At 45.2% G+C, this 21761-nt stretch overlaps 1 protein-coding gene across 1 annotated transcript in view; it reads right to left on the bottom strand.

The window, feature by feature from the left end:
• Window positions 1-21761, bottom strand: part of LOC139542907 (uncharacterized) — a 93978-nt gene that overhangs the window by 6986 nt on the left and 65231 nt on the right. Inside the window, exons 2-8 of the mRNA XM_071348878.1 lie at window positions 17364-17545; window positions 16075-16132; window positions 15472-15559; window positions 14965-15350; window positions 14578-14766; window positions 14309-14476; window positions 10694-10825 (exon numbers count right to left, since the gene is read on the bottom strand). Coding sequence (XP_071204979.1) covers window positions 10694-10825; window positions 14309-14476; window positions 14578-14766; window positions 14965-15350; window positions 15472-15559; window positions 16075-16132; window positions 17364-17479 — 1137 coding nt within the window. The 5' untranslated portion in view covers window positions 17480-17545. The remainder of the gene's footprint in view (window positions 1-10693; window positions 10826-14308; window positions 14477-14577; window positions 14767-14964; window positions 15351-15471; window positions 15560-16074; window positions 16133-17363; window positions 17546-21761) is intronic.

The raw sequence follows: 21761 nt of genomic DNA, 5'->3' as shown, positions 1-21761 counted from the left end.
ACTCACTCACTCACTCACTCACTCACTCACTCACTCACTCACTCACTCACTCACTCACTCACTCACTCACAATCAAATTCTCACTCACTCACTCACTCACTCACTCACTCACTCACTCACTCACAGTCACTCACTCACAATCAAACTCTCACTCACTCACTCACTCACTCACTCACTCACTCACTCACTCACTCACTCACTCAGTCACTCACTCACTCACTCACTCACTCACAATCAAACTCTCAAACTCTCACTCACTCACTCACTCACTCACTCACTCACTCACTCACTCACTCACTCACTCATTCACTCACTCACTCACTCACTCACCCACTCACTCATTGAGAAGCATGTTTTAGAGTTTTGGCTGGCATCCAGATCCCTGACACACACCATTCTATTTTCTCCACTACTTGTCCGGGCTGACTGTGGTGAAATGTAACTGGTTTATCCTGTGGTTAGGTAACTCTGCCACTCAACCCAGCCACAGCACACAGCAGGCTGATAACACAGTTTACTCTAGCTTATCCTGCCTGGGAAAAATGGGTCAGGTTACTGCACTGTGCAAGTAGTGTCAACACACACACACACACACAGGCCTTGCATACTTTAGGTGCAGGCTGACACACAGACAGACAGTCACGAGGGCAATAAAACCTCACCATATCATCAAAGGCACCAGGCCTGCTGTACGTTTCACATGTAGAATACAAGTGTTGAATTGAGTATACAGTGCATTCGGAAAGTATTCAGACCTCTTGACCTTTTCCACATTTTGTTACGTTGCATCCTTATTCATTTTATTTTTATTTTATTGTTTAATTCACCTTTACTTAACCAGGTAGGCTAGTTGAGAACAAATTCTCATTTACAACTGCAACCTGGCCAAGATAAAGCAAAGCAGTGCGACACAAACAACAACATAGAGTTGCACATGGAATAAACAAACATACAGTCAATAATACAATAGAAAAAGTCTATATACAGTATGTGCAAATAAGGTAGGATAAGGGAAGTAAAGCAATAAATAGGCCATAGTGGCAAAATAATTACAATATAGCGAGTCTGGAAGGAGAGTTTACAGTCTAACCAGACACATAGGTATTTGTAGTTGTCCACATTTTCAAAGTCAGAACCATCCAGAGTAGTGATGCTGGACGGGCGGGCAGGTGTGGGCAGCGATCGGTTGAAGAGCATGCATTTAGTTTTACTTGCATTTAAGAGCAGTTGGAGGCCACAGAAGGAGAGTTATATGGCATTGAAGCTCGTCTGGAGCTTAGTTAACACAGTGTCCAAAGAAGGGCAAGAAGTATACAGAATGGTGTTGTCTGCGTAGAGGTGGAGCAGAAAATCACCAGCAGCAAGAGCGACATCATTGATGTATACAAAGAAAAGAGTTGGCCCGAGGATTGAACCCTGTGGCACCCCCATAGAGACTGCCAGAGGTCCAGACAACAGGCCCTAACATTTGACATACTGAACTCTGTCTGAGAAGTAGTTGGTGAACCAGGTGAGGCAGTCATTTGAGAAACCAAGGCTGTTGAGTCTGCCGATAAAAATGTGGTGATTGACAGAGTCGAAAGCCTTGGTCAGGTCGATGAATACAGCTGCACAGTATTGTCTCTTATCGATGGCGGTTATGATATCGTTTAGGACCTTGAACGTGGCTGACGTGCACCCATTGCCAGCTCTGAAACCAGATTGCATAGCGGAGAAGTTACGGTGGGATTCGAAATGGTCGGTGATCTGTTTGTTAACTTGGCTTTCGAAGATTTTAGAAAGGCAGGGCAGGATGGGTATAGGTCTATAACAGTTTGGGTCTAGAGTGTCTCCCCCTTTGAAGAGGGGGATGACCGCGGCAGCTTTCCAATCTTTGGGGATCTCAGACGACACGAAAGAGAGGTTGAACAGGCTAGTAATAGGGGTTGCAACAATTTCGGCAGATCATTTTAGAAAGAGAGGGTCATTTTGCAGCTCTTTCAGAACATCAGCTGTCTGGATTTGGGTGAAGGAGAAATGGGGGAGGCTTGGGCGAGTTGCTGTGGGGGGTGCAGGGCCATTTACCAGGGTAGGGGTATCCAGGTGGAAAGCATGGCCAGCCGTAGAAAAATGCTTATTGAAATTCTCAATTATAGTGGATTTATCGGTCGTGACAATGTTTCCTAGCCTCAGTGCAGTGGGCAGCTGGGAGGAGGTACTCTTATTCTCCATGGACTTTACAGTGTCCCAAAACTTTTGGGAGTTTCTGCTACAGGATGCAAATTTCTGTTTGAAAAATCTAGCCTTTGCTTTCCTAACTGCCTGTGTACATTGGTTCCTAACTTCCCTGAAATGTTGCATATCGCGGGGGGCTATTCGATGCTAATGCAGTACGCCACATAATGTTTTTGTGCTGATCAACGGCAGTCAGGTCTGGAGTGAACCAAGGGCTATATCTGTTCCTGGTTCAACATTTTTGGAATGGGGCATGCTTATTTAAGATGGTGAGGAAAGCACTTTTAAAGAATAACCAGGCATCCTCTACTGACGGAATGCGGTCAATATCCTTCCAGGATACCCGGGCCAGGTCGATTAGAAAGGCCTGCTTGCTGAAGTGTTTTAGGGAGCGTTTGACAGAGATGAGGGGTGGTCTGTACTGAAAATGGATTAAGTAGTTATTTTCCCTCATCAATCTACACACAATACCCCATAATGACAAAACAAAAACAGGTTTTTAGAAATGTTTGCAAATGTATAAAAACACCAAAATCAGAAATACATTATTTACATAAATATTCAAACCCTTTGCTATGAGACTCGAAATTGAGCTCAGGTGCATCCTGTTTCCATTGATCATCCTTGAGATGTTTCTACAACTTGATTGGAGTCCACCTGTTGTAAATTCAAATGATTGTACATGATTTGGACAGGCACACACCTGTCTATATAAGGTCTCACAGATGACAGTGGATGTCAGAGCAAAACCCAAGCAATGAGGTCAAAGTAATTGTCTGTAGAGCTCCGAGACAGGATTGTGTAGAGGCACAGATCTGGGGAAGGGTACCAAAACATTTCTGCAGCACTGAAGGTCCACAAGAACACAGTGGCCACCAACATTCTTAAATGGAAGAAGTTTGGAACCACCAAGACTCTTCCTAGACCTGGCCGCCCGGCCAAACTGAGCAATCAGGGGAGAAGAGCCTTGGTCAGGGAGGTGACCAAGGACCCGATGGTCACTCTGACAGAGCAGATGTGTTGTTACCTACCCTTGCCACCTGGGGGGCGGCCCGTCAGGAAGTCCAGGATCCAGTTGCAGAGGGAGGTGTTGAGTCCCAGGGTCCTTAGCTTAGTGATGAGCTTTGAACACTGAGCTGTAGTCAATGAACAGCATTCTCACGTAGGTGTTTCTTTTGTCCAGGTGTGAAAGGGCAGTGTGGAGTGCAATAGAGATTGCATCATCTGTGTATCTGTTGGGGCGGTATGCAAATTGGAGTGGGTCTAGGGTTTCTGGGATAATGGTGTTGATATGAGCCATGACCAGCCTTTCAAAGCACTTCATGGTTACAGACGTGAGTGCTACGGGTCGGTAGTCATTTAGGCAGGTTACCTTGGTGTACTTGGGCTCAGGTACTATGCTGGTCTGCTTGAAACATGTTGGTATTACAGACTCGGTCAGGGACAGGTTGAAAATGTCAGTGGAGACACTTGCCAGTTAGTCAGCGTATGCTCGGAGTACACGTCCTGGTAATCCGGTGAAGCATGGTGGTGGCAGCATCATGCTGTGGGAATGTTTTTCAGCGGCAGCGTCTGGGAGACTAGTCAGGATCAAGGAGTATAAAGAGCAAAGTATAAAGAGATCCTTGATATAAACCTGCTCCAGTGCGCTCAGGACTTCAGACTGGGGCGAAGGTTCACCTTCCAACAGGACAACGAACCTAAGCACACAGCCAAGACAACACAAGAGTGGCTTCGGGACAAGTCTCTGAATGTCCTTGAGTGGCCCAGCCAGAGCCCGGACTTGAACCTGATCGAACATCTCTGGAGAGACCTGAAAATAGCTGTACAGCGACGCTCCCCTTCCAACCTGACAGAGCTTGAGAGGATCTGCAGAGAAGAATGGGAGAAACTCCCCCAAATACAGGTGTGCCAAGCTTGTAACGTCATACCCAAGAATACTTGAGGCTGTAATCGCTGCCAATGGTGCTTCAACAAAGTACTGTGTAAAGGGTCTGAATACTTATGTAAATGTGATATTTCATTTTATTTTAAATACATTTGCAAACATTTCTAAAAACCTGTTTTTCCCTTGTCATTACAGGGTATTGTGTGTAGATTGATGAGGGGTAAAACACTATTTAATACATTTTAGAATAAGGCTGTAACGTAACAAAATGTGGAAAAAGTGAAGGGGTCTGAATACTTTCCCAATGCACTGTATATATTTTATACTCTGAAAAACCTCATACAAGAGAAGATTAACAAAAAGAGTTCCTCTTTTCAAAAGATTCAACATGAAATCTCTCTCTCGTCTCTCTCTCACTGTCTTTCTCTATCTCTCTCTCGTCTCTCTCTCACTGTCTTTCTCTATCTCTCTCTCTTCCTGACAGACTTCGAGCCACACGTATATACCCTGCCCCCACAAATCTGTGGTGATCTTTTTTGATAAACAAAGACCCTACCATGCGCTGTGTGTGGGCTCTGTGCAGTCATTCTGTGTGTGTATGTTTGTGTGTGTGAATGTGTGCATGCGCGTGCGCTCTGCAGCGTTTTCAGCAGAGGAAGGAAGTCACAAGATGATGGGGGTTTCAGAACTTCAGTTGTTGAGGAAGCTTGTACGGTATTTTTAAATATATTTTTAATTCTCCTCCTACTCTTCTCCTTGTCTTTAAGATACTGTTCATATGTCTGCTCTCTGTGTGTGACAGAACTATTAACTTGGCACCAAAATGAATTTTGAGATATCTTAAATATCGTATTTCTGTTATTTTGTGGATATCAGAAAATACGTAGTGAGTTTCAGAATGTTTTGTCTGCATTATGTATGTTAGGGGGTAAGACCCAGTTTGGGAGATCTGATTGGTTGAGAGCAGGCCAGCGCCTACCAAAGGCAAGTAGAGGAGTGGAGGAGCGAGAGGAGAAGGAGGAGTGGAGGAGCGAGAGGAGAAGGAGGAGTGGAGGAGCGAGAGGAGAAGGAGGAGCGAGAGGAGAAGGAGGAGTGGAGGAGCGAGAGGAGAAGGAGGAGTGGAGGAGCGAGAGGAGAAGGAGGAGTGGAGGAGCGAGAGGAGAAGGAGGAGTGGAGGAGCGAGAGGAGAAGGAGGAGTGGAGGGTAGTGGTGGAAATTCAACTGACACACTCCAGAGTATACTAGGGTGTGTCTGAACAACAGAGAGAACTCAGAGTGAACAAGAACATTATTAAAGAGAAAGAGGGATTAATAACTGTTCATTTTGTTTCATAAATGATTTTATAGCTAACATATTCAAACTACACAAGAAAACAATACATGAAAGAGGAATTAAGGGGGAAGACGAGAGAAAGGGGAAGACAGAGACAAACAGTAAGAGACAAAGACAGTGAAAGATTTAGTGATTGAGGGAGAAAGAGGGAGAGAAACCCTTTAAACTCTGCTCACAGCCACACAGCAACAGGAGGCAGTGGCTCAACCCTGTCTTATACCCAGAGACAAGGAGTTAACCAGCTCAGCAGCTGCTTCTTCCTGACTCGGGAGCTAAACTACAGCTTGGTCACAAGTAGCTTGCTCCTGCTGCACTTTCCTCATAACATCCTGTACACTATGTATGGACAGAGGATGACTCAGTGTCTTCCTGTTACATTCAGTTTAACAGAGGCAAGGGGATGTTAAATGTCAATAAAGTCTATATACTGTATGTGGAAACCTAAAAGAAGGAAATGAAAACGATCTGGAGATAAATGGAAAAACGTGCAATACGGACTCCCCTGGGGGACATTTGCAGATGACCTATGTTACCCATTCAGAAAAAGAGTTTAAGTCAAGTTAGAACCTGTCTATTTAGGTGAACATGGAAGAACGGGGCCCTCCGAGTTTAATCCTGAACCCCACCCTGAAGCTAAAACAGGCAACACAAACTAACAATCCCCAGACCACTGGTCACTCCCTTAAGACACGGACACAAACTAACCATCCCCAGACCACTGGTCACTCCCTTAAGACACGGACACAAACTAACAATCCCCAGACCACTGGTCACTCCCTTAAGACACGGACACAACGGCAGCGTTTGCTGGCCGAGAGTACATAGGACCTCTGAACACAGTGCCAGCCATAGTTTTCAAACTGATTATATATATAGCGGGTGGTCCCTAAAACACACCGTGCTGAACGAACGGCAGACAAACAGCAAATCAACATTCGGTCAGTGTGGGTGGAGAGAGAGACACATTCACAGCCCAGTAAGCTGTGTAACTGTCACACCCTGATCTGTTTCACCTGTCTTTGTGTTTGTCTCCACCCCCCTCCAGGTGTCACCCATCTTCCCCATTATCCCCTGTGTACTTATACCTGTGTTCTCTGTTTGTCTGTTGCCAGTTGGTTTTGTTTTGTCAAGCCTACCAGTGTTTTTTCCCGTGCTCCTGTCTGTCTCTAGTTCCTGTTTTCTAGCTTTCCTGGTTTTTGACCATTCTGCCTGCCCTGACCCTGAGCCTGCCTGCCGTTCTGTACCTACAGACTCTGCTCTGGACTACTGACCTCTGTCTGCCCTTGACCTGTTGTTTGCCTGCCCCACTGTTTTTGAAATAAACTTTTGTTACTTCGAAACTGTCTGCATCTGGGTCTTCTCCTGAGCCTTGACAACAACATCAGAAATTCATACAGATGGGCCCAAACCAGGACAGATGAATACCAGAAAGCAACCAATAACCATAAACTTTCTGGATACCACATTCACTTACAGTAAAGAAGGCATCAATCTAGCCTTAAAAACCATCAACAATATATTCAGGCAAACAGCAAAAGAAGCACAACTGAAATGGACAAAAAAACGAATTAAAAAAACTACAGATGACAACAGAAGAACAGTATTAAATCAAAAGCACAAAGACCCAAAAAATTGTGAATTACTCCTTCATTAAAGCTATATAAACGTACACTTAGAACCAAAAGAGCCCAGTACAACAGCAAGCAACTGACACTAATTGAGGAGTCCATAAACACAAACCACTTCTGGCAAAAGTTGAAAAACCCCCCAAGAAATCTAAACAAGAGGAATTAGCGATACAAAATGGTGACATATGGACAACCCATTTTAAAACTAAATGTATGCAAATGCAGAATAATGCCACATTCATGAGAAGTTGAATGGATTGACAAAAGCTATGAAGGAAAATCGAAATCCATAGACTTCCCAATTATTATAACAAACTTCATGCCCTCAAATTTTAAAAAGGATGCGGATCAGATGGTATCCTAAATGAGATGCTCATATTCACTGGTGCAAAATGTAAATGGGCTACATTAAAACTGTAAAATTTGAGCCTGAGTGTAGGTTATTTCCCTGACATCTGGAACCGAGGACTCATAACCCCAATCTTTAAGGAAGGAGACAAATTTAATCCAAACAATTACAGAGGCATTTGTGTGAATGGTAACCTGGGGAAGGTTTTCTATAGTATAAATGTAAGAGTTCTAAACTTCCTTAATAAGCACAATGTCTTGGGTAAAAGCCAAAGTGGATTTATACCAAAACATAGCATAACCGATCGTATTTACACCCTAAACACCCTGATAGATAAACATGTCCACCAAAATAATACCAACATTTATGCTATCTTTATTGACTTCCAAAAATAATTTGATACTATTTGGCATACAGGATTGTTCACAAGTTATTGAAAGTGGTGTTAGGGGTAAAACATATGACATAATTAAATAAATACGTGTAGCATCAAAATTGGCAAGAAAACAACAGAATTCTTTAACCAGGAGTGGGGCCTTTGCCAGGGTTGCAATCTATGCCCTGCGTGCTTCAATATTTACATCAACGAACTGGCCATTTTAGAAAAATCCTCAGCCCCTGGTGTTAGTCTCCACAAATCATAGGTTAAATGCATGCGCATCTTCACAGATGACCTGTGCCTGCTTTCACCCTCAGCACATGGCCTACAGTAGAGCCTGGTCCTGCTAGAACAGTACTGCCAGACCCGGGCCCTGGCAGTAAACACCAAAAATACTAAAATAATGATGTTGCAGAAAATATCCAGATCTAAGGGAATTAGACCAAAGTTCTCAATTGGTACAACATATAAAGAGTACTGCACACACTACAATTACTTAAAAATAAGCTCAACTGGACACCTAAATGAGGCAGTACAGACTCAGTGAGCATAGCCTTGCTATTGAGAAAGGCCGCCATAGGCAGACCTGTCTCTCAAGAGAAGACAGGCTATGTGCACAATGCCCACAAAATGAGATGGAAACTGAGATGCACTTCCTAAGCTCCTGCCAAATGTATGACAATTTAGAGACACATATTTCCCTCAGATTACACAGACCCACAAAGAATTTGAAAAAAACATCAAATTTTGATAAACTCTCATATCTATTGGGTGAAATACCACTGTGTCCATCACAGCAGCAAGATTTGTGACCTGTTGCCACAAGAAAAGGGCAACAAGGAAGAACAAACACCATTGTAAATACAACCCATATTTATGTTTAATTATTTTCTATTTTGTACTTTAACTATTTGCACATCATTACAACACTGTATATAGACATAATATGACAATTTAAATGTCTTTATTATTTTGTAACTTTTAATGTTAACTGTTAATTTTTATTGTTTATTTCACTTTTGTTTATTATCTATTTCACTTGCTTTGGCAATGTAAACATATGTTTCTCGTGCCAATAAAACCCTTAAATTGAATTGAATTGAGAGAGAAAGAGATAGGGAGGGAGGGAGGGGTTGCTTTACCCTCCTGACTCCAGACTGTCTCATTTCAAGAGACCCTCCCAAGTATCCCATAACTCCTCATGTCAATCATTCCAATTACTTCTGGTCTGGAACCAAGCGAAAAGTGGAACTGGCCAGAAGTAGTGCACTACATGAGTAATGGGGTGTCACTTGGTCCTATAGTTTGACTGATATGTTAGAGCTAAGGGTCAGGGTGTAGAGGTTATGGGTTATGGGTCGACCACCATATTGGGGTTCCACATGGCTGTAACCCGACCCTGCAGTTTAACCACAGACCAGGCCCCTGACCCAGTTTGACTCAGGAAGACATGGACGTCAAAGGTTGTCTGTGTTATGACGGCACGGCCAATCAAAGAGGAGCTCTCTTAGTAAACATGACCCCCTATGTCACAATTCACACATAAAGCTAACCAGACCTGGGTTCAAATACATGTGTATTTGAGTATTTGTTATTTAAATACATGTTTTCTGTGTATTTGAGTATATTTGCCCGGTCATTCTCTCAGACCTTGTATGTGTGTGTCCCTCTGGTCTTTTAGTGGTTCTAAAGGTCAAAACCAAAACATTTGGTCAGTCACTATCGTCTTGGCTTTTGGAATAGCCTGCCAGAGAATCTGAGGGCCTCAGAAACTGTAGACATTTTTAAGAAAGACCTTAAGATAGATATTTTTAGCCATGCTTTTACACTGAACAAAAATATAAACGCAACATGTAAAGTGTTGGTCCAATGTTTCATGAGCTGAAATAAAAGATCCCAGAAATGTTCTACATGCACAACAAGCATATTTCTCTCAATTGTTTTGCACAAATTTGTTTACATCCCTGTTAGTGTGCATTTCTACTTTGCCAAGATAATCTACCTGACAGGTGTGGCATATCAAGAAGCTGATTAAACAGCATGATCATTACACATGTGCACCTTGTACTGGGGACAATAAAAGGCCCCTCTAAAATGTGCAGTTTTGTCACACAACACAATGCCACAGATGTCTCAAGTTTTGAGGGAGCGTGCAATCGGCATGCTGACTGCAGGAACGTCCACCAGAGCTGTTGCCAAAGAACTTAATGTTAATTTCTCCACCATAAGCCGCCTCCAACGTCGTTTTAGAGAATTTGGCAGTACGTCCAACCGGCCTCACAACCGCAGACCACATGTATGGTGTCATGTGGGCGAGCGATTTGCTGAGGTCAACATTGTGAACAGAGTGCCCCATGGTGGTGGTGGGGTTATGGTATGGGTAGGCATAAGCTACGTACAACAAACACAACTATTTATTTATTTCATCTCATTCTATATAAATAGAATACATTTGTCTCTTTATTGTATTCTTGTCTATCTTCATTTGTTATTTGTATAGAAAACGTGTGTTTGCCTTCTATTCTTTTATTTCTTTCAGCACTTTGAAATGCATCCTCTGTAGACGTGCTACATACACAAAGATTTATTGATTGAAATGCATGGGAGATTATTTGACTCAGTGTATTTGAGTATTTTCAAATACCTTCCAAGTGTATTTCCAAATACATTCCAATATTCAACTACTTTTTTTCAAAGAAAGGTTATCTGAATACATGTTTTGAAATGTATTTTGAAAAGTAATTGAAATACCTGAAAAATTATTTGAACCCAGGTCTGAAGCTAACACATATTTACTGTACACAAACCATATATACCTAAGCAATGCACACACACAAATCCCGCCCTGACACAAATACCTTGTCCACCTCCACACACCCACACACAAAGTCACATCCATCACCTCCATGGCTGTAGGTATGTATCCCTGTCCGTTCTCCCCCGGGGGTGCAGGCGCTCGGTGCAGGGTGATGATGTCATCATCCTCTGGGGGCTTCCAGATGTACTGTTCCCCGTTCCCCATGAACACCGTCTCCTGGTGGACACACAGAGAAGAGAGGTGAGGGCTCAGCTGGCAGCCTGGTCGCCAAGGCCCATATTCACTATTAGAGCCTCAATGGTAGGAGTGCTAATCTAGGATCAGTTGATTATATGGACCTGATCCTAGACCAGCACTCATACTCAGGGCCCAAATCGGTTATGGCTTTGACCAGCTCCTTTATAGTTGAGTATAGGCCTTGTAATTAACAACATCCGGTATAAATTCCAGCAAAATAACTCAATGAAACAACTGTTTGGCATACACACACACGCAGGCAAACATAATAACACACACACAGTAGATTATCTCTGGTAGGTAACCTCAGCTTTAGGTCCGGCCTGCAGATACATAGACAGTCGACACAGGATGCCCATGTAAAACAAACACTCAGTGTGTGTGTTCTCTTGTAAATGTTTATCCAGAGGCTTGTGGGAGTAGGAAGTGGTACGCTTGTCGGACAGGTAAACACAGTCCACACTGAACAGCAAAGAGTGGGAGGAGTGTTTGTGTGTGCGTTTGTGTTTGTGTGTATCAGTCCACAAATAGGTGGCTCTCGTGTGACTATCTACACACATCCGTCCCACCACTGGTCTTATAGAACAACGGTGAGGGACTGTGTTTGTAAAGAGGAATGGTTGTTGAAATGGTTTGGATTGTGCATATGGATCAAATCATCTCTGTTCACACATTTGTAAGTGGACATTTAGAGTACTAGCAAATGTCTCCCCATTTACAGCATACAATCTGTATGCAACTGGTTTAGTCTCCCCTCCACCATATTACTGTGTCTCTTGTCCTTCTAGTTGGCATTTTTCATATAAATATAACTGATCACAACAAAAGAATACTGGCGATAGAGAGAGAGCAAAATGTTTTGAAGGAAATTGAGATGGTTAATGAATCATTTGTGTTTCATATACTGTACACATGGCCCCCAGATCAAAGATCCTGCCCACGTGTATGTGTGTGTGTATGTGTCTGTGTGTGTGTGTGTGTGTGTGTGTGTGTCTGTGTGTGTATGTGTCTGTGTGTGTGTGTGCGTCTCAGAAGACAGCCCACACAGCTCACAGCTGTCCAGAAATCAGACAGCAATCATAACCACAATCAGATGCTGCCATCAAATTAGATTTTCTCTTGGTCGATTAGTCAGATCTTTCTCCACCTCAAGTGATAAAAAACGTCAATCTTTATTTAGCTGAAAGAACTGTGACTTATATTAAACTTGAAATATCCACCATTTATGGTTTCAGTGATTTATTAATGTTTTTATGAGCAACATTAGTAAACGCAATTAAAGTTCATTAAAGTTCCTGAGAAGTTTGTTCATTGTGCTTGTTAATACAATCTCATAGTTACAGGTTTAATTTATATTCTAAAAAACGATTGCACACACAAGAATACACACGACTTGGCAGCCAGCCAGGCTCTTGCTTAATCGGCCCCTCAGCTTCACTAGCCACTCACACAACACGTCCTCCACAGAGCAGGAGAAGGGCGGGGACGCAGGCTCACACACACACACACACACACACACACACACACACACACACACACACACACACACACACACACACACACACACACACACACACACACACACACACACACACACACACACACACACACACACACACACACACACACTCACAAACACACACGCTATGGAGCACATCCACACAGAGTACATAGGCATCAACATGACTACAAACAAGAGAGCACGCTCACTGGCTTTCTCCAAAACACACACACTAAATAGACAAAAACAAGTTCTCTCTCAAGGACACACTAGAGAGGGTGAGACGACACATAATATGCACACACAGTTGTATTTATATATATATACGTATACAGTACTGTCAAAAGTTTGGACACAGCTACTCATTCAAGGGTTTTTCTTTATTTTTTACTATTTTCTACAATGTAGAATAATAGCGAAGACATCAAAACTATGAAATAACACATATGGAATCATGTAGTAACCAGAAAAACAAATCTAAATATATACTAAACAAATCAAAATATAGATTATATAGATTTTATTCTTCAAATGCCGGCTCTCTATGGCAAGACGCATCATTCACCCAAGGTTCGTCATAATTCGTCCAGTGCTGTCTGAGATATCGCGTGTGACTAACGTACAAACTAATGGATGGATGGACACAGATCCACAGTCCCCTCCCCTGCTTTTGTCATGGGGGACAATAAGTAGATCATATACAATATCACAGACCCACCGCTAAAATAACATCAATCTATCCAAACGTGTGACGGAGCAAATTACATTCACCCTGTTCATTCACGCACGCACGCACGCACGCACGCACGCACGCACGCACGCACGCACGCACGCACGCACGCACGCACGCACGCACGCACGCACGCACACACACACACACACACACACACACACACACACACACACACACACACACACACACACACACACACAGACAGACAGACAGACACACAGTAAGTAAAAGCAGGTAGGACTGCCAAGAAAGTTTGATCTTTATCCAATCATTGTCCCTCCATTTCCCTCCTTCAGTGCAGCCCCCAAATTGGCCTTGACTGTTTATAAACACTATTTCCAACAGGCTTATCTGGTTAGAAAATGATATCAAGCCCGGGGCACACTTAACAATGAGATTGAATCATGTCTGTGGGACATAGTCTAACAAAGAATAGTCTAAAGAATGAAAAATTGAGAGTTTGTCATCCCTTTAGACATAATCTGTGAGGATCTGACTTTTAGTAATGTTGACAGATACTGTAAGGCCATTCCAGGCTGTGCTCATGTGGCTGGAAATAGTGATCAAGATCAGGCCGGAACTGCTCCTTACACACTGATCTAAGGCCAGTTTCACATGTTTCCTCCCAATGGTTAAGATTAGTATTGGGATTAGGGTGATCTGATGCTAGAGTTGTGGTTAGGGGAAACTTCAACTTGGAGCGTTAGAGATCTACTCAATTCAACTCAATTCAAGGGGCTTTATTGGCATGGGAAACATACTGTATGTTTATATTGCCAAAGCAAGGGAAATAAATAATAAACACAAGTGAAATAAACAATCAAAAATGAACAGTAAACATTATACCCTCTGAGCTCACCCACTGGATAATGAGTAGAAAGAAGAACAATCTGTAGGACATAGTTCCCTCTGGTGGATAAATGGTACAACTGACAGGTTAATATTGCTGCCATTCAGCATTTTTTAAAACCTTTATTTAACTAGGCAAGTCAGTTAAGAACAAATTCTTATTTTCAATGTCGGCCTTGGAACAGTGGGTTAACTGCCTTGTTCAGGGGCAGAACGACAGATTTTTACCTTGTCAGCTCGGGGATTTGCTCTTGCAACCTTTTGGTTACTAGTCCAACGCTCTAACCACTAGGCTACCTGCCCCTATCTGCACAAGCTGGTGAAGAATTACACCATATATACAGAATCTCTGTCCATAAGTGCCCTACTGGGGAAGTACCTTCGGGAAGACGTGCAGGTGGAATGGCTCCAGCTGTTTCCGTGGAAACTCCTGGCTGCGGGGCAGCAGAAGGGGCGGGGCAGAGGGTGACTCTCCCACACTTGATTGGACACTTGATTGATCATCTGACTCTGTGTTCCCTATCTCGTTCTTCGTTGCCTTGTTCACCTTAATACATTTCATTTAATTAGAAATGAGTACAAATTCATATCAAATTCATATAATGTTCCAGAGCTCGATTGGAAAGCAGTTGTAAAAACACTGTTTACCTTCTTGACCTTCCGGATGGAGGCGTACTCTGCCGTTACTGGGTCCTGAATGGCCAGGGAGGGAAGGGAGGACAAGAGCGAGCCGCTAGATCCGTTAACACCGTTAGCACCATTGGGCCCCTTCCCTCCTCCTCTACCAAGAGTGCTACAGCCATTAACACCCCCTCTGCCGTTCCCTCTGCCCTTCCCCTGTCAGATACACATAGATACACACACAAACACACAGAAGTGAAAGGTCCTTGTTATTCCGTTGGACCAACCAAAGAAAAGCGAAATAACAAAAATAACAGTCATTTTTACAGACAGGTGTTCACAATGTCAAGTGTCTCCGATGATGACTTGATGTCAACACTTCTATTGGGTAGCTTTCATAGCATAAATACGCACATTCCCGTTTCCATTCCCGTTTCGGACCACGTTGGTGCGGGTCCCATTGGGGCTCTGTGAGGCCCTTAGTGTTGCCGGGGTGTTGGCCGACGTGGGAGGGGGAGCGGGGGGCACCGTGTCTGCCTCTCGAACCCCTACAACCTCATACAGCCCATCATCAAGGCAACGGACGGGTGAGTTCCGGATTCCCACCTCAGTGTAGGTGTGGTCTCTGACCCCGTCTCCCCCGCCCCCCCGAATGTCTCCCCCCTCGGGGTCTCCCTTCCCCACTGGTCTGTTGGGGATCTGGGGGAGTTGGCGGACCAGGGGTGGGCGGAGGTCAGACGTGGAGCGACGGCTGTGGAGGAGGAGCAGGTCCATACTGGCTGGACGGTTCTTACCCCCACCTAGAGCGAGTGAGAAGGAGGGGGACCTTTATTATCGGGTCATTGTTACATAGTTTCCATCTCTGCTATGTACCACCAGTTTTCACATTATTGGCAGTTGATTGTTAGTATTGTTACTTACTGTTGCCGTTGCAGGGCGTGCGGTTGATCTCATGCAACCTGGTGTCAGATTTACTCATGGAACTGTTCTTGGGCTGACGGAGAGCACCCTGCAGAGAGAGAGAGAGAGAGAGAGAGAGAGAGAGAGAGAGAGAGAGAGAGAGAGAGAGAGAGAGAGAGAGAGAGAGAGAGAGAGAGAGAGAGAGAGAGAGAGAGAGAGAGAGAGAGAGAGAGAGACAGCGAGAGAGACAGCGAGAGAAAGAAACAGAGAGAGACAGAGAGAGAGGGGGGGGAGATAGAAACATAGATAGGTACATAGAGACTGGTCAGCTGGATGTACTGTACATCTACAGGGTGGTTCTAGATGTGTTTGAAATGCCTGTTGTTTGGTTCCCACCTTCTGCTAAAAATGAGGGTGAAAAGTATTTAAACTTTGATGCAGGGTGGTGGAGTGAGCACTCAAAGTCATGTGACAGGAAGTAGGAATGCAATTTATTGAGAGGGTCGATAACAAATTACGGTAAAGGGATTGTAGTAGGTCTGAAACACACAACAAAAAACATAAAATGAAATGAGGACTTAGAAGGGGGGAGGAAAAGAGAAGGGGGAAGTGAAGATAACTCACCATTTCTACTGAGGTGCCCTTCTCTCCATTGGACGCAGGATGTTTGGTCTTGTTTTTCCTTGGGACACGAAGTAACAGTGATTACTACTATGTTATTATTAACCCTGTATCTGCTGAGTTTCACTCAGAACTGAGAAGTAAACATTCCTTCATGGTTGAGCACATTTCCACACGTCACTATAGGTGCTCTGGGAACGTTCTGTAACCATGGGGGACTGTTGATTTCAGTTCAGCGAAGATGAAGGAGAGGAGATGCACATGTGCACCTACAGTACACACGTGCAGAGTCCACTTAGTACCATTGAGATGCCCCAGGGACTCAGGGGTCTCTCTCTTCAGCCCACGACACATCACCCCTCTCTAGACACCTCTCAGCTCTGTCTACCCCTGGGGAACCATGGGCAGGTGTCTAAGCCTCCACCTCCCACAGGACTGTCACACTATAACAACACATTGGAGGCAGGAGTTCGGCACAAGAAAAATAAATGGTTTACCAAACTAAAAAGAGTAAAGAGGAGCCTTTTTTCCAGACAGTTTGTGGCAACATCAACATATTTATTTTATTGGTTACATTTACAGATTCCTTAACGTTAAGTTTAACATTGAGCTACAGTACGTCTCTATGTCTGGTCACAGTGCATATCTCCTGGCAACAAAGCCACTGAGGGTTGAGTCTCATTAGTCCCTGAAGGTTCTGTAAGAACCACACCGTACTGTGTTCCATTGCTTTTGTCTAGCGAGAGGGAGCCCTGTTCCCTAGACTGTGGATGTGCCCTGCCCTCTCCACTGTCCTAGGAAGAGCATTTCATCTGATCTGACAATACAAGCCATTAACATTCATCACACATTCTCTTCTCTGGATGCACAGAGGGTGGGATGGGTGAGAATGAGGAAAGGGAGGGAGGAGGGACAGACATTGTGAGATGGGAGAGGGGGAGAGATAAATAAAAGAGGAGATTAGGAAGAGGTAGAGAGTGGGATAAGAGAGAGAGGAAAAGTGATTTGGAGAAAGTGAGAGAGAGAGAGCGAGAAAGAGAGTGAGAGAGAGAGAGAGACAGAGACAGAGACAGAGAGAGAGAGAGCGAGAAAGAGAGTGAGTGAGAGAGAGAGAGCGAGAAAGAGAGCGAGTGAGAGAGCGAGTGAGAGAGAGAGAGCGAGAGAGAGAGAGAAAGAGAGAGAGTGAGAGAGAGAGAAAGAGAGCGAGTGAGAGAGAGAGAGAAAGAGAGCGAGTGAGTGAGAGAGAGAAAAATCTGTGAAATGTGTCAAATGTGTTGGCAGTGACCTCTCACCTCTGGCAGCCCACACAGACCACCACGATGAAGATTGTGACCACGAAGGCTGACGCCGCGGCGATGGCCCCTAGCATTAGCATCTTACTGTATGAGTCGTCCGTCCCAGAGGCCATAACACACACACTAAGACACACACACACTCAGACACACACTCACAGACAGAGGGTGCTCAGGAAAACCTGCAGAGGAGGGGTTGGGAAAAGAAAGAAAAACTATGTTTAGGATCTTCTTTGTTTTCGCTATTTTTACTTTTGACAGGCCTCGTGTATTACTGGTTAAATAAAGGATGTGTTTTTGAAATGAGGAGGTTTTTGATATGAGGAGGTTTTTGATATGAAGAGGTTTTTGAAAGTGTGATATGATTACAACCCTGGAAATCTGTGAGAAAGTAAGAGAGTTTGAGAGGGTGAAACAGATACTGTATCAACAGTGGTGAACGAAAACAGAGTGTCGCAGAGAGCTAGGTGAGCAGAGGGGTATGTGTGCTTGAGCTTGAGCGTCTGTCTGTGATTCCGGTTTCTATTTTGGGCTCGCTACCACAAGTGCATGTTCACAAATAGAAAACGGAGAAACATGCTGCAATGTGCTCTACATATAGCATCATTTATGGACAGGAGATTACATATTTTCACCTACACTACACTCCCTCTCTCCATAATCCAAAGCACATACATTAAGCCAGCTACCATCCCACAGATACGTGTAGGATTTCATCCATGTTACTGCCTGTTTTCTCAAACTAGTCATTGTATTCTCATGTAGTGAGTGATATTCTCATATAGGTTGAACAGAAATACACATGATGAATCCCCAAATAGTCTGTCCAGTTGATACCATGAGACAAATCTTTCTGGCCATCAGAGTGCTTCGTTTCATTTGCTGCCACAATATGTTTGTTTTCTTTCTCAATAAGAAGTAGAGTGATTACTTTGCAATGTTTTGATGTAGAGGCCTACATCGTGACAAGTCGAACACACTTCATCAGACACTTATTTATGATACACACACACACACACACACACACACACACACACACACACACACACACACACACACACACACACACACACACACACACACACACACACACACACACACACACACACACACACACACACACACACACACACACACTACACCCCCCCCCCCCCCCCCCCACACACACACACACACATACACACAATACACACTACACTACACTACACTAGACTACACACATCAGTAAAGCTCTGTTCCCCGGGCGCCAAAGACGTGGATGTTGATTAAGGCAGCCCCCTGCACCTCTCTGACTCAGTGGCGTTGGGTTAAATGGGGAAGACACATTTCAGTTGAAGGCGTTTAGTTTTATAACTGTCTAGGTATCCCCTTTCCCCTCTCCCTTTCTATTTACATTTACATTACATTTAAGTCATTTAGCAGACGCTCTTATCCAGAGCGACTTACAAATTGGTGCATTCACCTTATGATATCCAGTGGAACAACCACTTTACAATAGTGCATCTAACTCTTTTAAGGGGGGGGGGGGGTTAGAAGGATTACTTTATCCTATCCTAGGTATTCCTTAAAGAGGTGGGGTTTCAGGTGTCTCCGGAAGGTGGTGATTGACTCCGCTGACCTGGCGTCGTGAGGGAGTTTGTTCCACCATTGGGGTGCCAGAGCAGCGAACAGTTTTGACTGGGCTGAGCGGGAACTGTACTTCCTCAGAGGTAGGGAGGCGAGCAGGCCAGAGGTGGATGAACGCAGTGCCCTTGTTTGGGTGTAGGGCCTGATCAGAGCCTGAAGGTACGGAGGTGCCGTTCCCCTCACAGCTCCGTAGGCAAGCACCATGGTCTTGTAGCGGATGCGAGCTTCAACTGGAAGCCAGTGGAGAGAGCGGAGGAGCGAGGTGACGTGAGAGAACTTGGGAAAGTTGAACACCAGACGGGCTGCGGCGTTCTGGATGAGTTGTAGGGGTTTAATGGCACAGGCAGGGAGCCCAGCCAACAGCGAGTTGCAGTAATCCAGACGGGAGATGACAAGTGCCTGGATTAGGACCTGCGCCGCTTCCTGCGTGAGGCAGGGTCGTACTCTGCGAATGTTGTAGAGCATGAACCTACAGGAACGGGTCACCGCCTTGATGTTAGTTGAGAACGACAGGGTGTTGTCCAGGATCACGCCAAGGTTCTTAGCACTCTGGGAGGAGGACACAATGGAGTTGTCAACCGTGATGGCGAGATCATGGAACGGGCAGTCCTTCCCCGGGAGGAAGAGCAGCTCCGTCTTGCCGAGGTTCAGCTTGAGGTGGTGATCCGTCATCCACACTGATATGTCTGCCAGACATGCAGAGATGCGATTCACCACCTGGTTATCAGAGGGGGGAAAGGAGAAGATTAATTGTGTGTCGTCTGCATAGCAATGATAGGAGAGACCATGTGAGGATATGACAGAGCCAGGTGACTTGGTGTATAGCGAGAATAGGAGAGGGCCTAGAACAGAGCCCTGGGGGACACCAGTGGTGAGAGCACGTGGTGCGGAGACAGATTCTCGCCACGCCACCTGGTAGGAGCGACCTGTCAGGTAGGACGCAATCCAAGCGTGGGCCGCGCCGGAGATGCCCAGCTCGGAGAGGGTGGAGAGGAGGATCTGATGGTTCACAGTATCAAAGGCAGCCGATAGGTCTAGAAGGATGAGAGCAGAGGAGAGAGAGTTAGCTTTAGCAGTGCGGAGCGCCTCCGTGACACAGAGAAGAGCAGTCTCAGTTGAATGACTAGTCTTGAAACCTGACTGATTTGGATCAAGAAGGTCATTCTGAGAGAGATAGCAGGAGAGCTGGCCAAGGACGGCACGTTCAAGAGTTTTGGAGAGAAAAGAAAGAAGGGATACTGGTCTGTAGTTGTTGACATCGGAGGGATCGAGTGTAGGTTTTTTCAGAAGGGGTGCAACTCTCGCTCTCTTGAAGACGGAAGGGACGTAGCCAGCGGTCAAGGATGAGTTGATGAGCGAGGTGAGGTAAGGGAGAAGGTCTCCGGAAATGGTCTGGAGAAGAGAGGAGGGGATAGGGTCAAGCGGGCAGGTTGTTGGGCGGCCGGCCGTCACAAGACGCGAGATTTCATCTGGAGAGAGAGGGGAGAAAGAGGTCAAAGCACAGGGTAGGGCAGTGTGAGCAGAACCAGCTGTGTCGTTTGACTTAGCAAACGAGGATCGGATGTCGTCGACCTTCTTTTCAAAATGGTTGACGAAGTCATCAGCAGAGAGGGAGGAGGGGGGAGGAGGGGGAGGAGGATTCAGGAGGGAGGAGAAGGTGGCAAAGAGCTTCCTAGGGTTAGAGGCAGATGCTTGGAATTTAGAGTGGTAGAAATTGGCTTTAGCAGCAGAGACAGAAGAGGAGAATGTAGAGAGGAGGGAGTGAAAGGATGCCAGGTCCGCAGGGAGGCGAGTTTTCCTCCATTTCCGCTCGGCTGCCCGGAGCCCTGTTCTGTGAGCTCGCAATGAGTCGTCGAGCCACGGAGCAGGAGGGGAGGACCGAGCCGGCCTGGAGGATAGGGGACATAGAGAGTCAAAGGATGCAGAAAGGGAGGAGAGGAGGGTTGAGGAGGCAGAATCAGGAGATAGGTTGGAGAAGGTTTGAGCAGAGGGAAGAGATGATAGGATGGAAGAGGAGAGAGTAGCGGGGGAGAGAGAGCGAAGGTTGGGACGGCGCGATACCATCCGAGTAGGGGCAGTGTGGGAAGTGTTGGATGAGAGCGAGAGGGAAAAGGATACAAGGTAGTGGTCGGAGACTTGGAGGGGAGTTGCAATGAGATTAGTGGAAGAACAGCATCTAGTAAAGATGAGGTCAAGCGTATTGCCTGCCTTGTGAGTAGGGGGGGAAGGTGAGAGGGTGAGGTCAAAAGAGGAGAGGAGTGGAAAGAAGGAGGCAGAGAGGAATGAGTCAAAGGTAGACGTGGGGAGGTTAAAGTCACCCAGAACTGTGAGAGGTGAGCCATCCTCAGGAAAGGAACTTATCAGGGCGTCAAGCTCATTGATGAACTCTCCAAGGGAACCTGGAGGGCGATATTTCTGGTGAAAAAGCCAACCCTCATCTGTATGGTAATCCTGATACTCCTTGGCCAGGGTATTGTAGCAGTAATCAGTACTGTATGGTAATCCTGATACTCCTTGGCCAGGGTGTTGTACCAGTAATCAGCACTGCATGGTAATCCTGATACTCCTTGGCCAGGGTATTGTAGCAGTAATCAGTACTGTATGGTAATCCTGATACTCCTTGGCCAGGGTGTTGTACCAGTAATCAGTACTGTATGGTAATCCTGATACTCCTTGGCCAGGGTGTTGTAGCAGTAATCAGTACTGTATGGTAATCCTGAAAGTCCTTGGCCAGGGTGTTGTAGCAGTAATCAGTACTGTATGGTAATCCTG

This window comes from Salvelinus alpinus, chromosome 17 (assembly GCF_045679555.1).
Source record: "Salvelinus alpinus chromosome 17, SLU_Salpinus.1, whole genome shotgun sequence".
NCBI classification, from domain to species: domain Eukaryota; kingdom Metazoa; phylum Chordata; class Actinopteri; order Salmoniformes; family Salmonidae; genus Salvelinus; species Salvelinus alpinus.
Note: the sequence above shows the minus strand (reverse complement) of the source record. Positions and strands in the feature narration are given on the sequence as shown.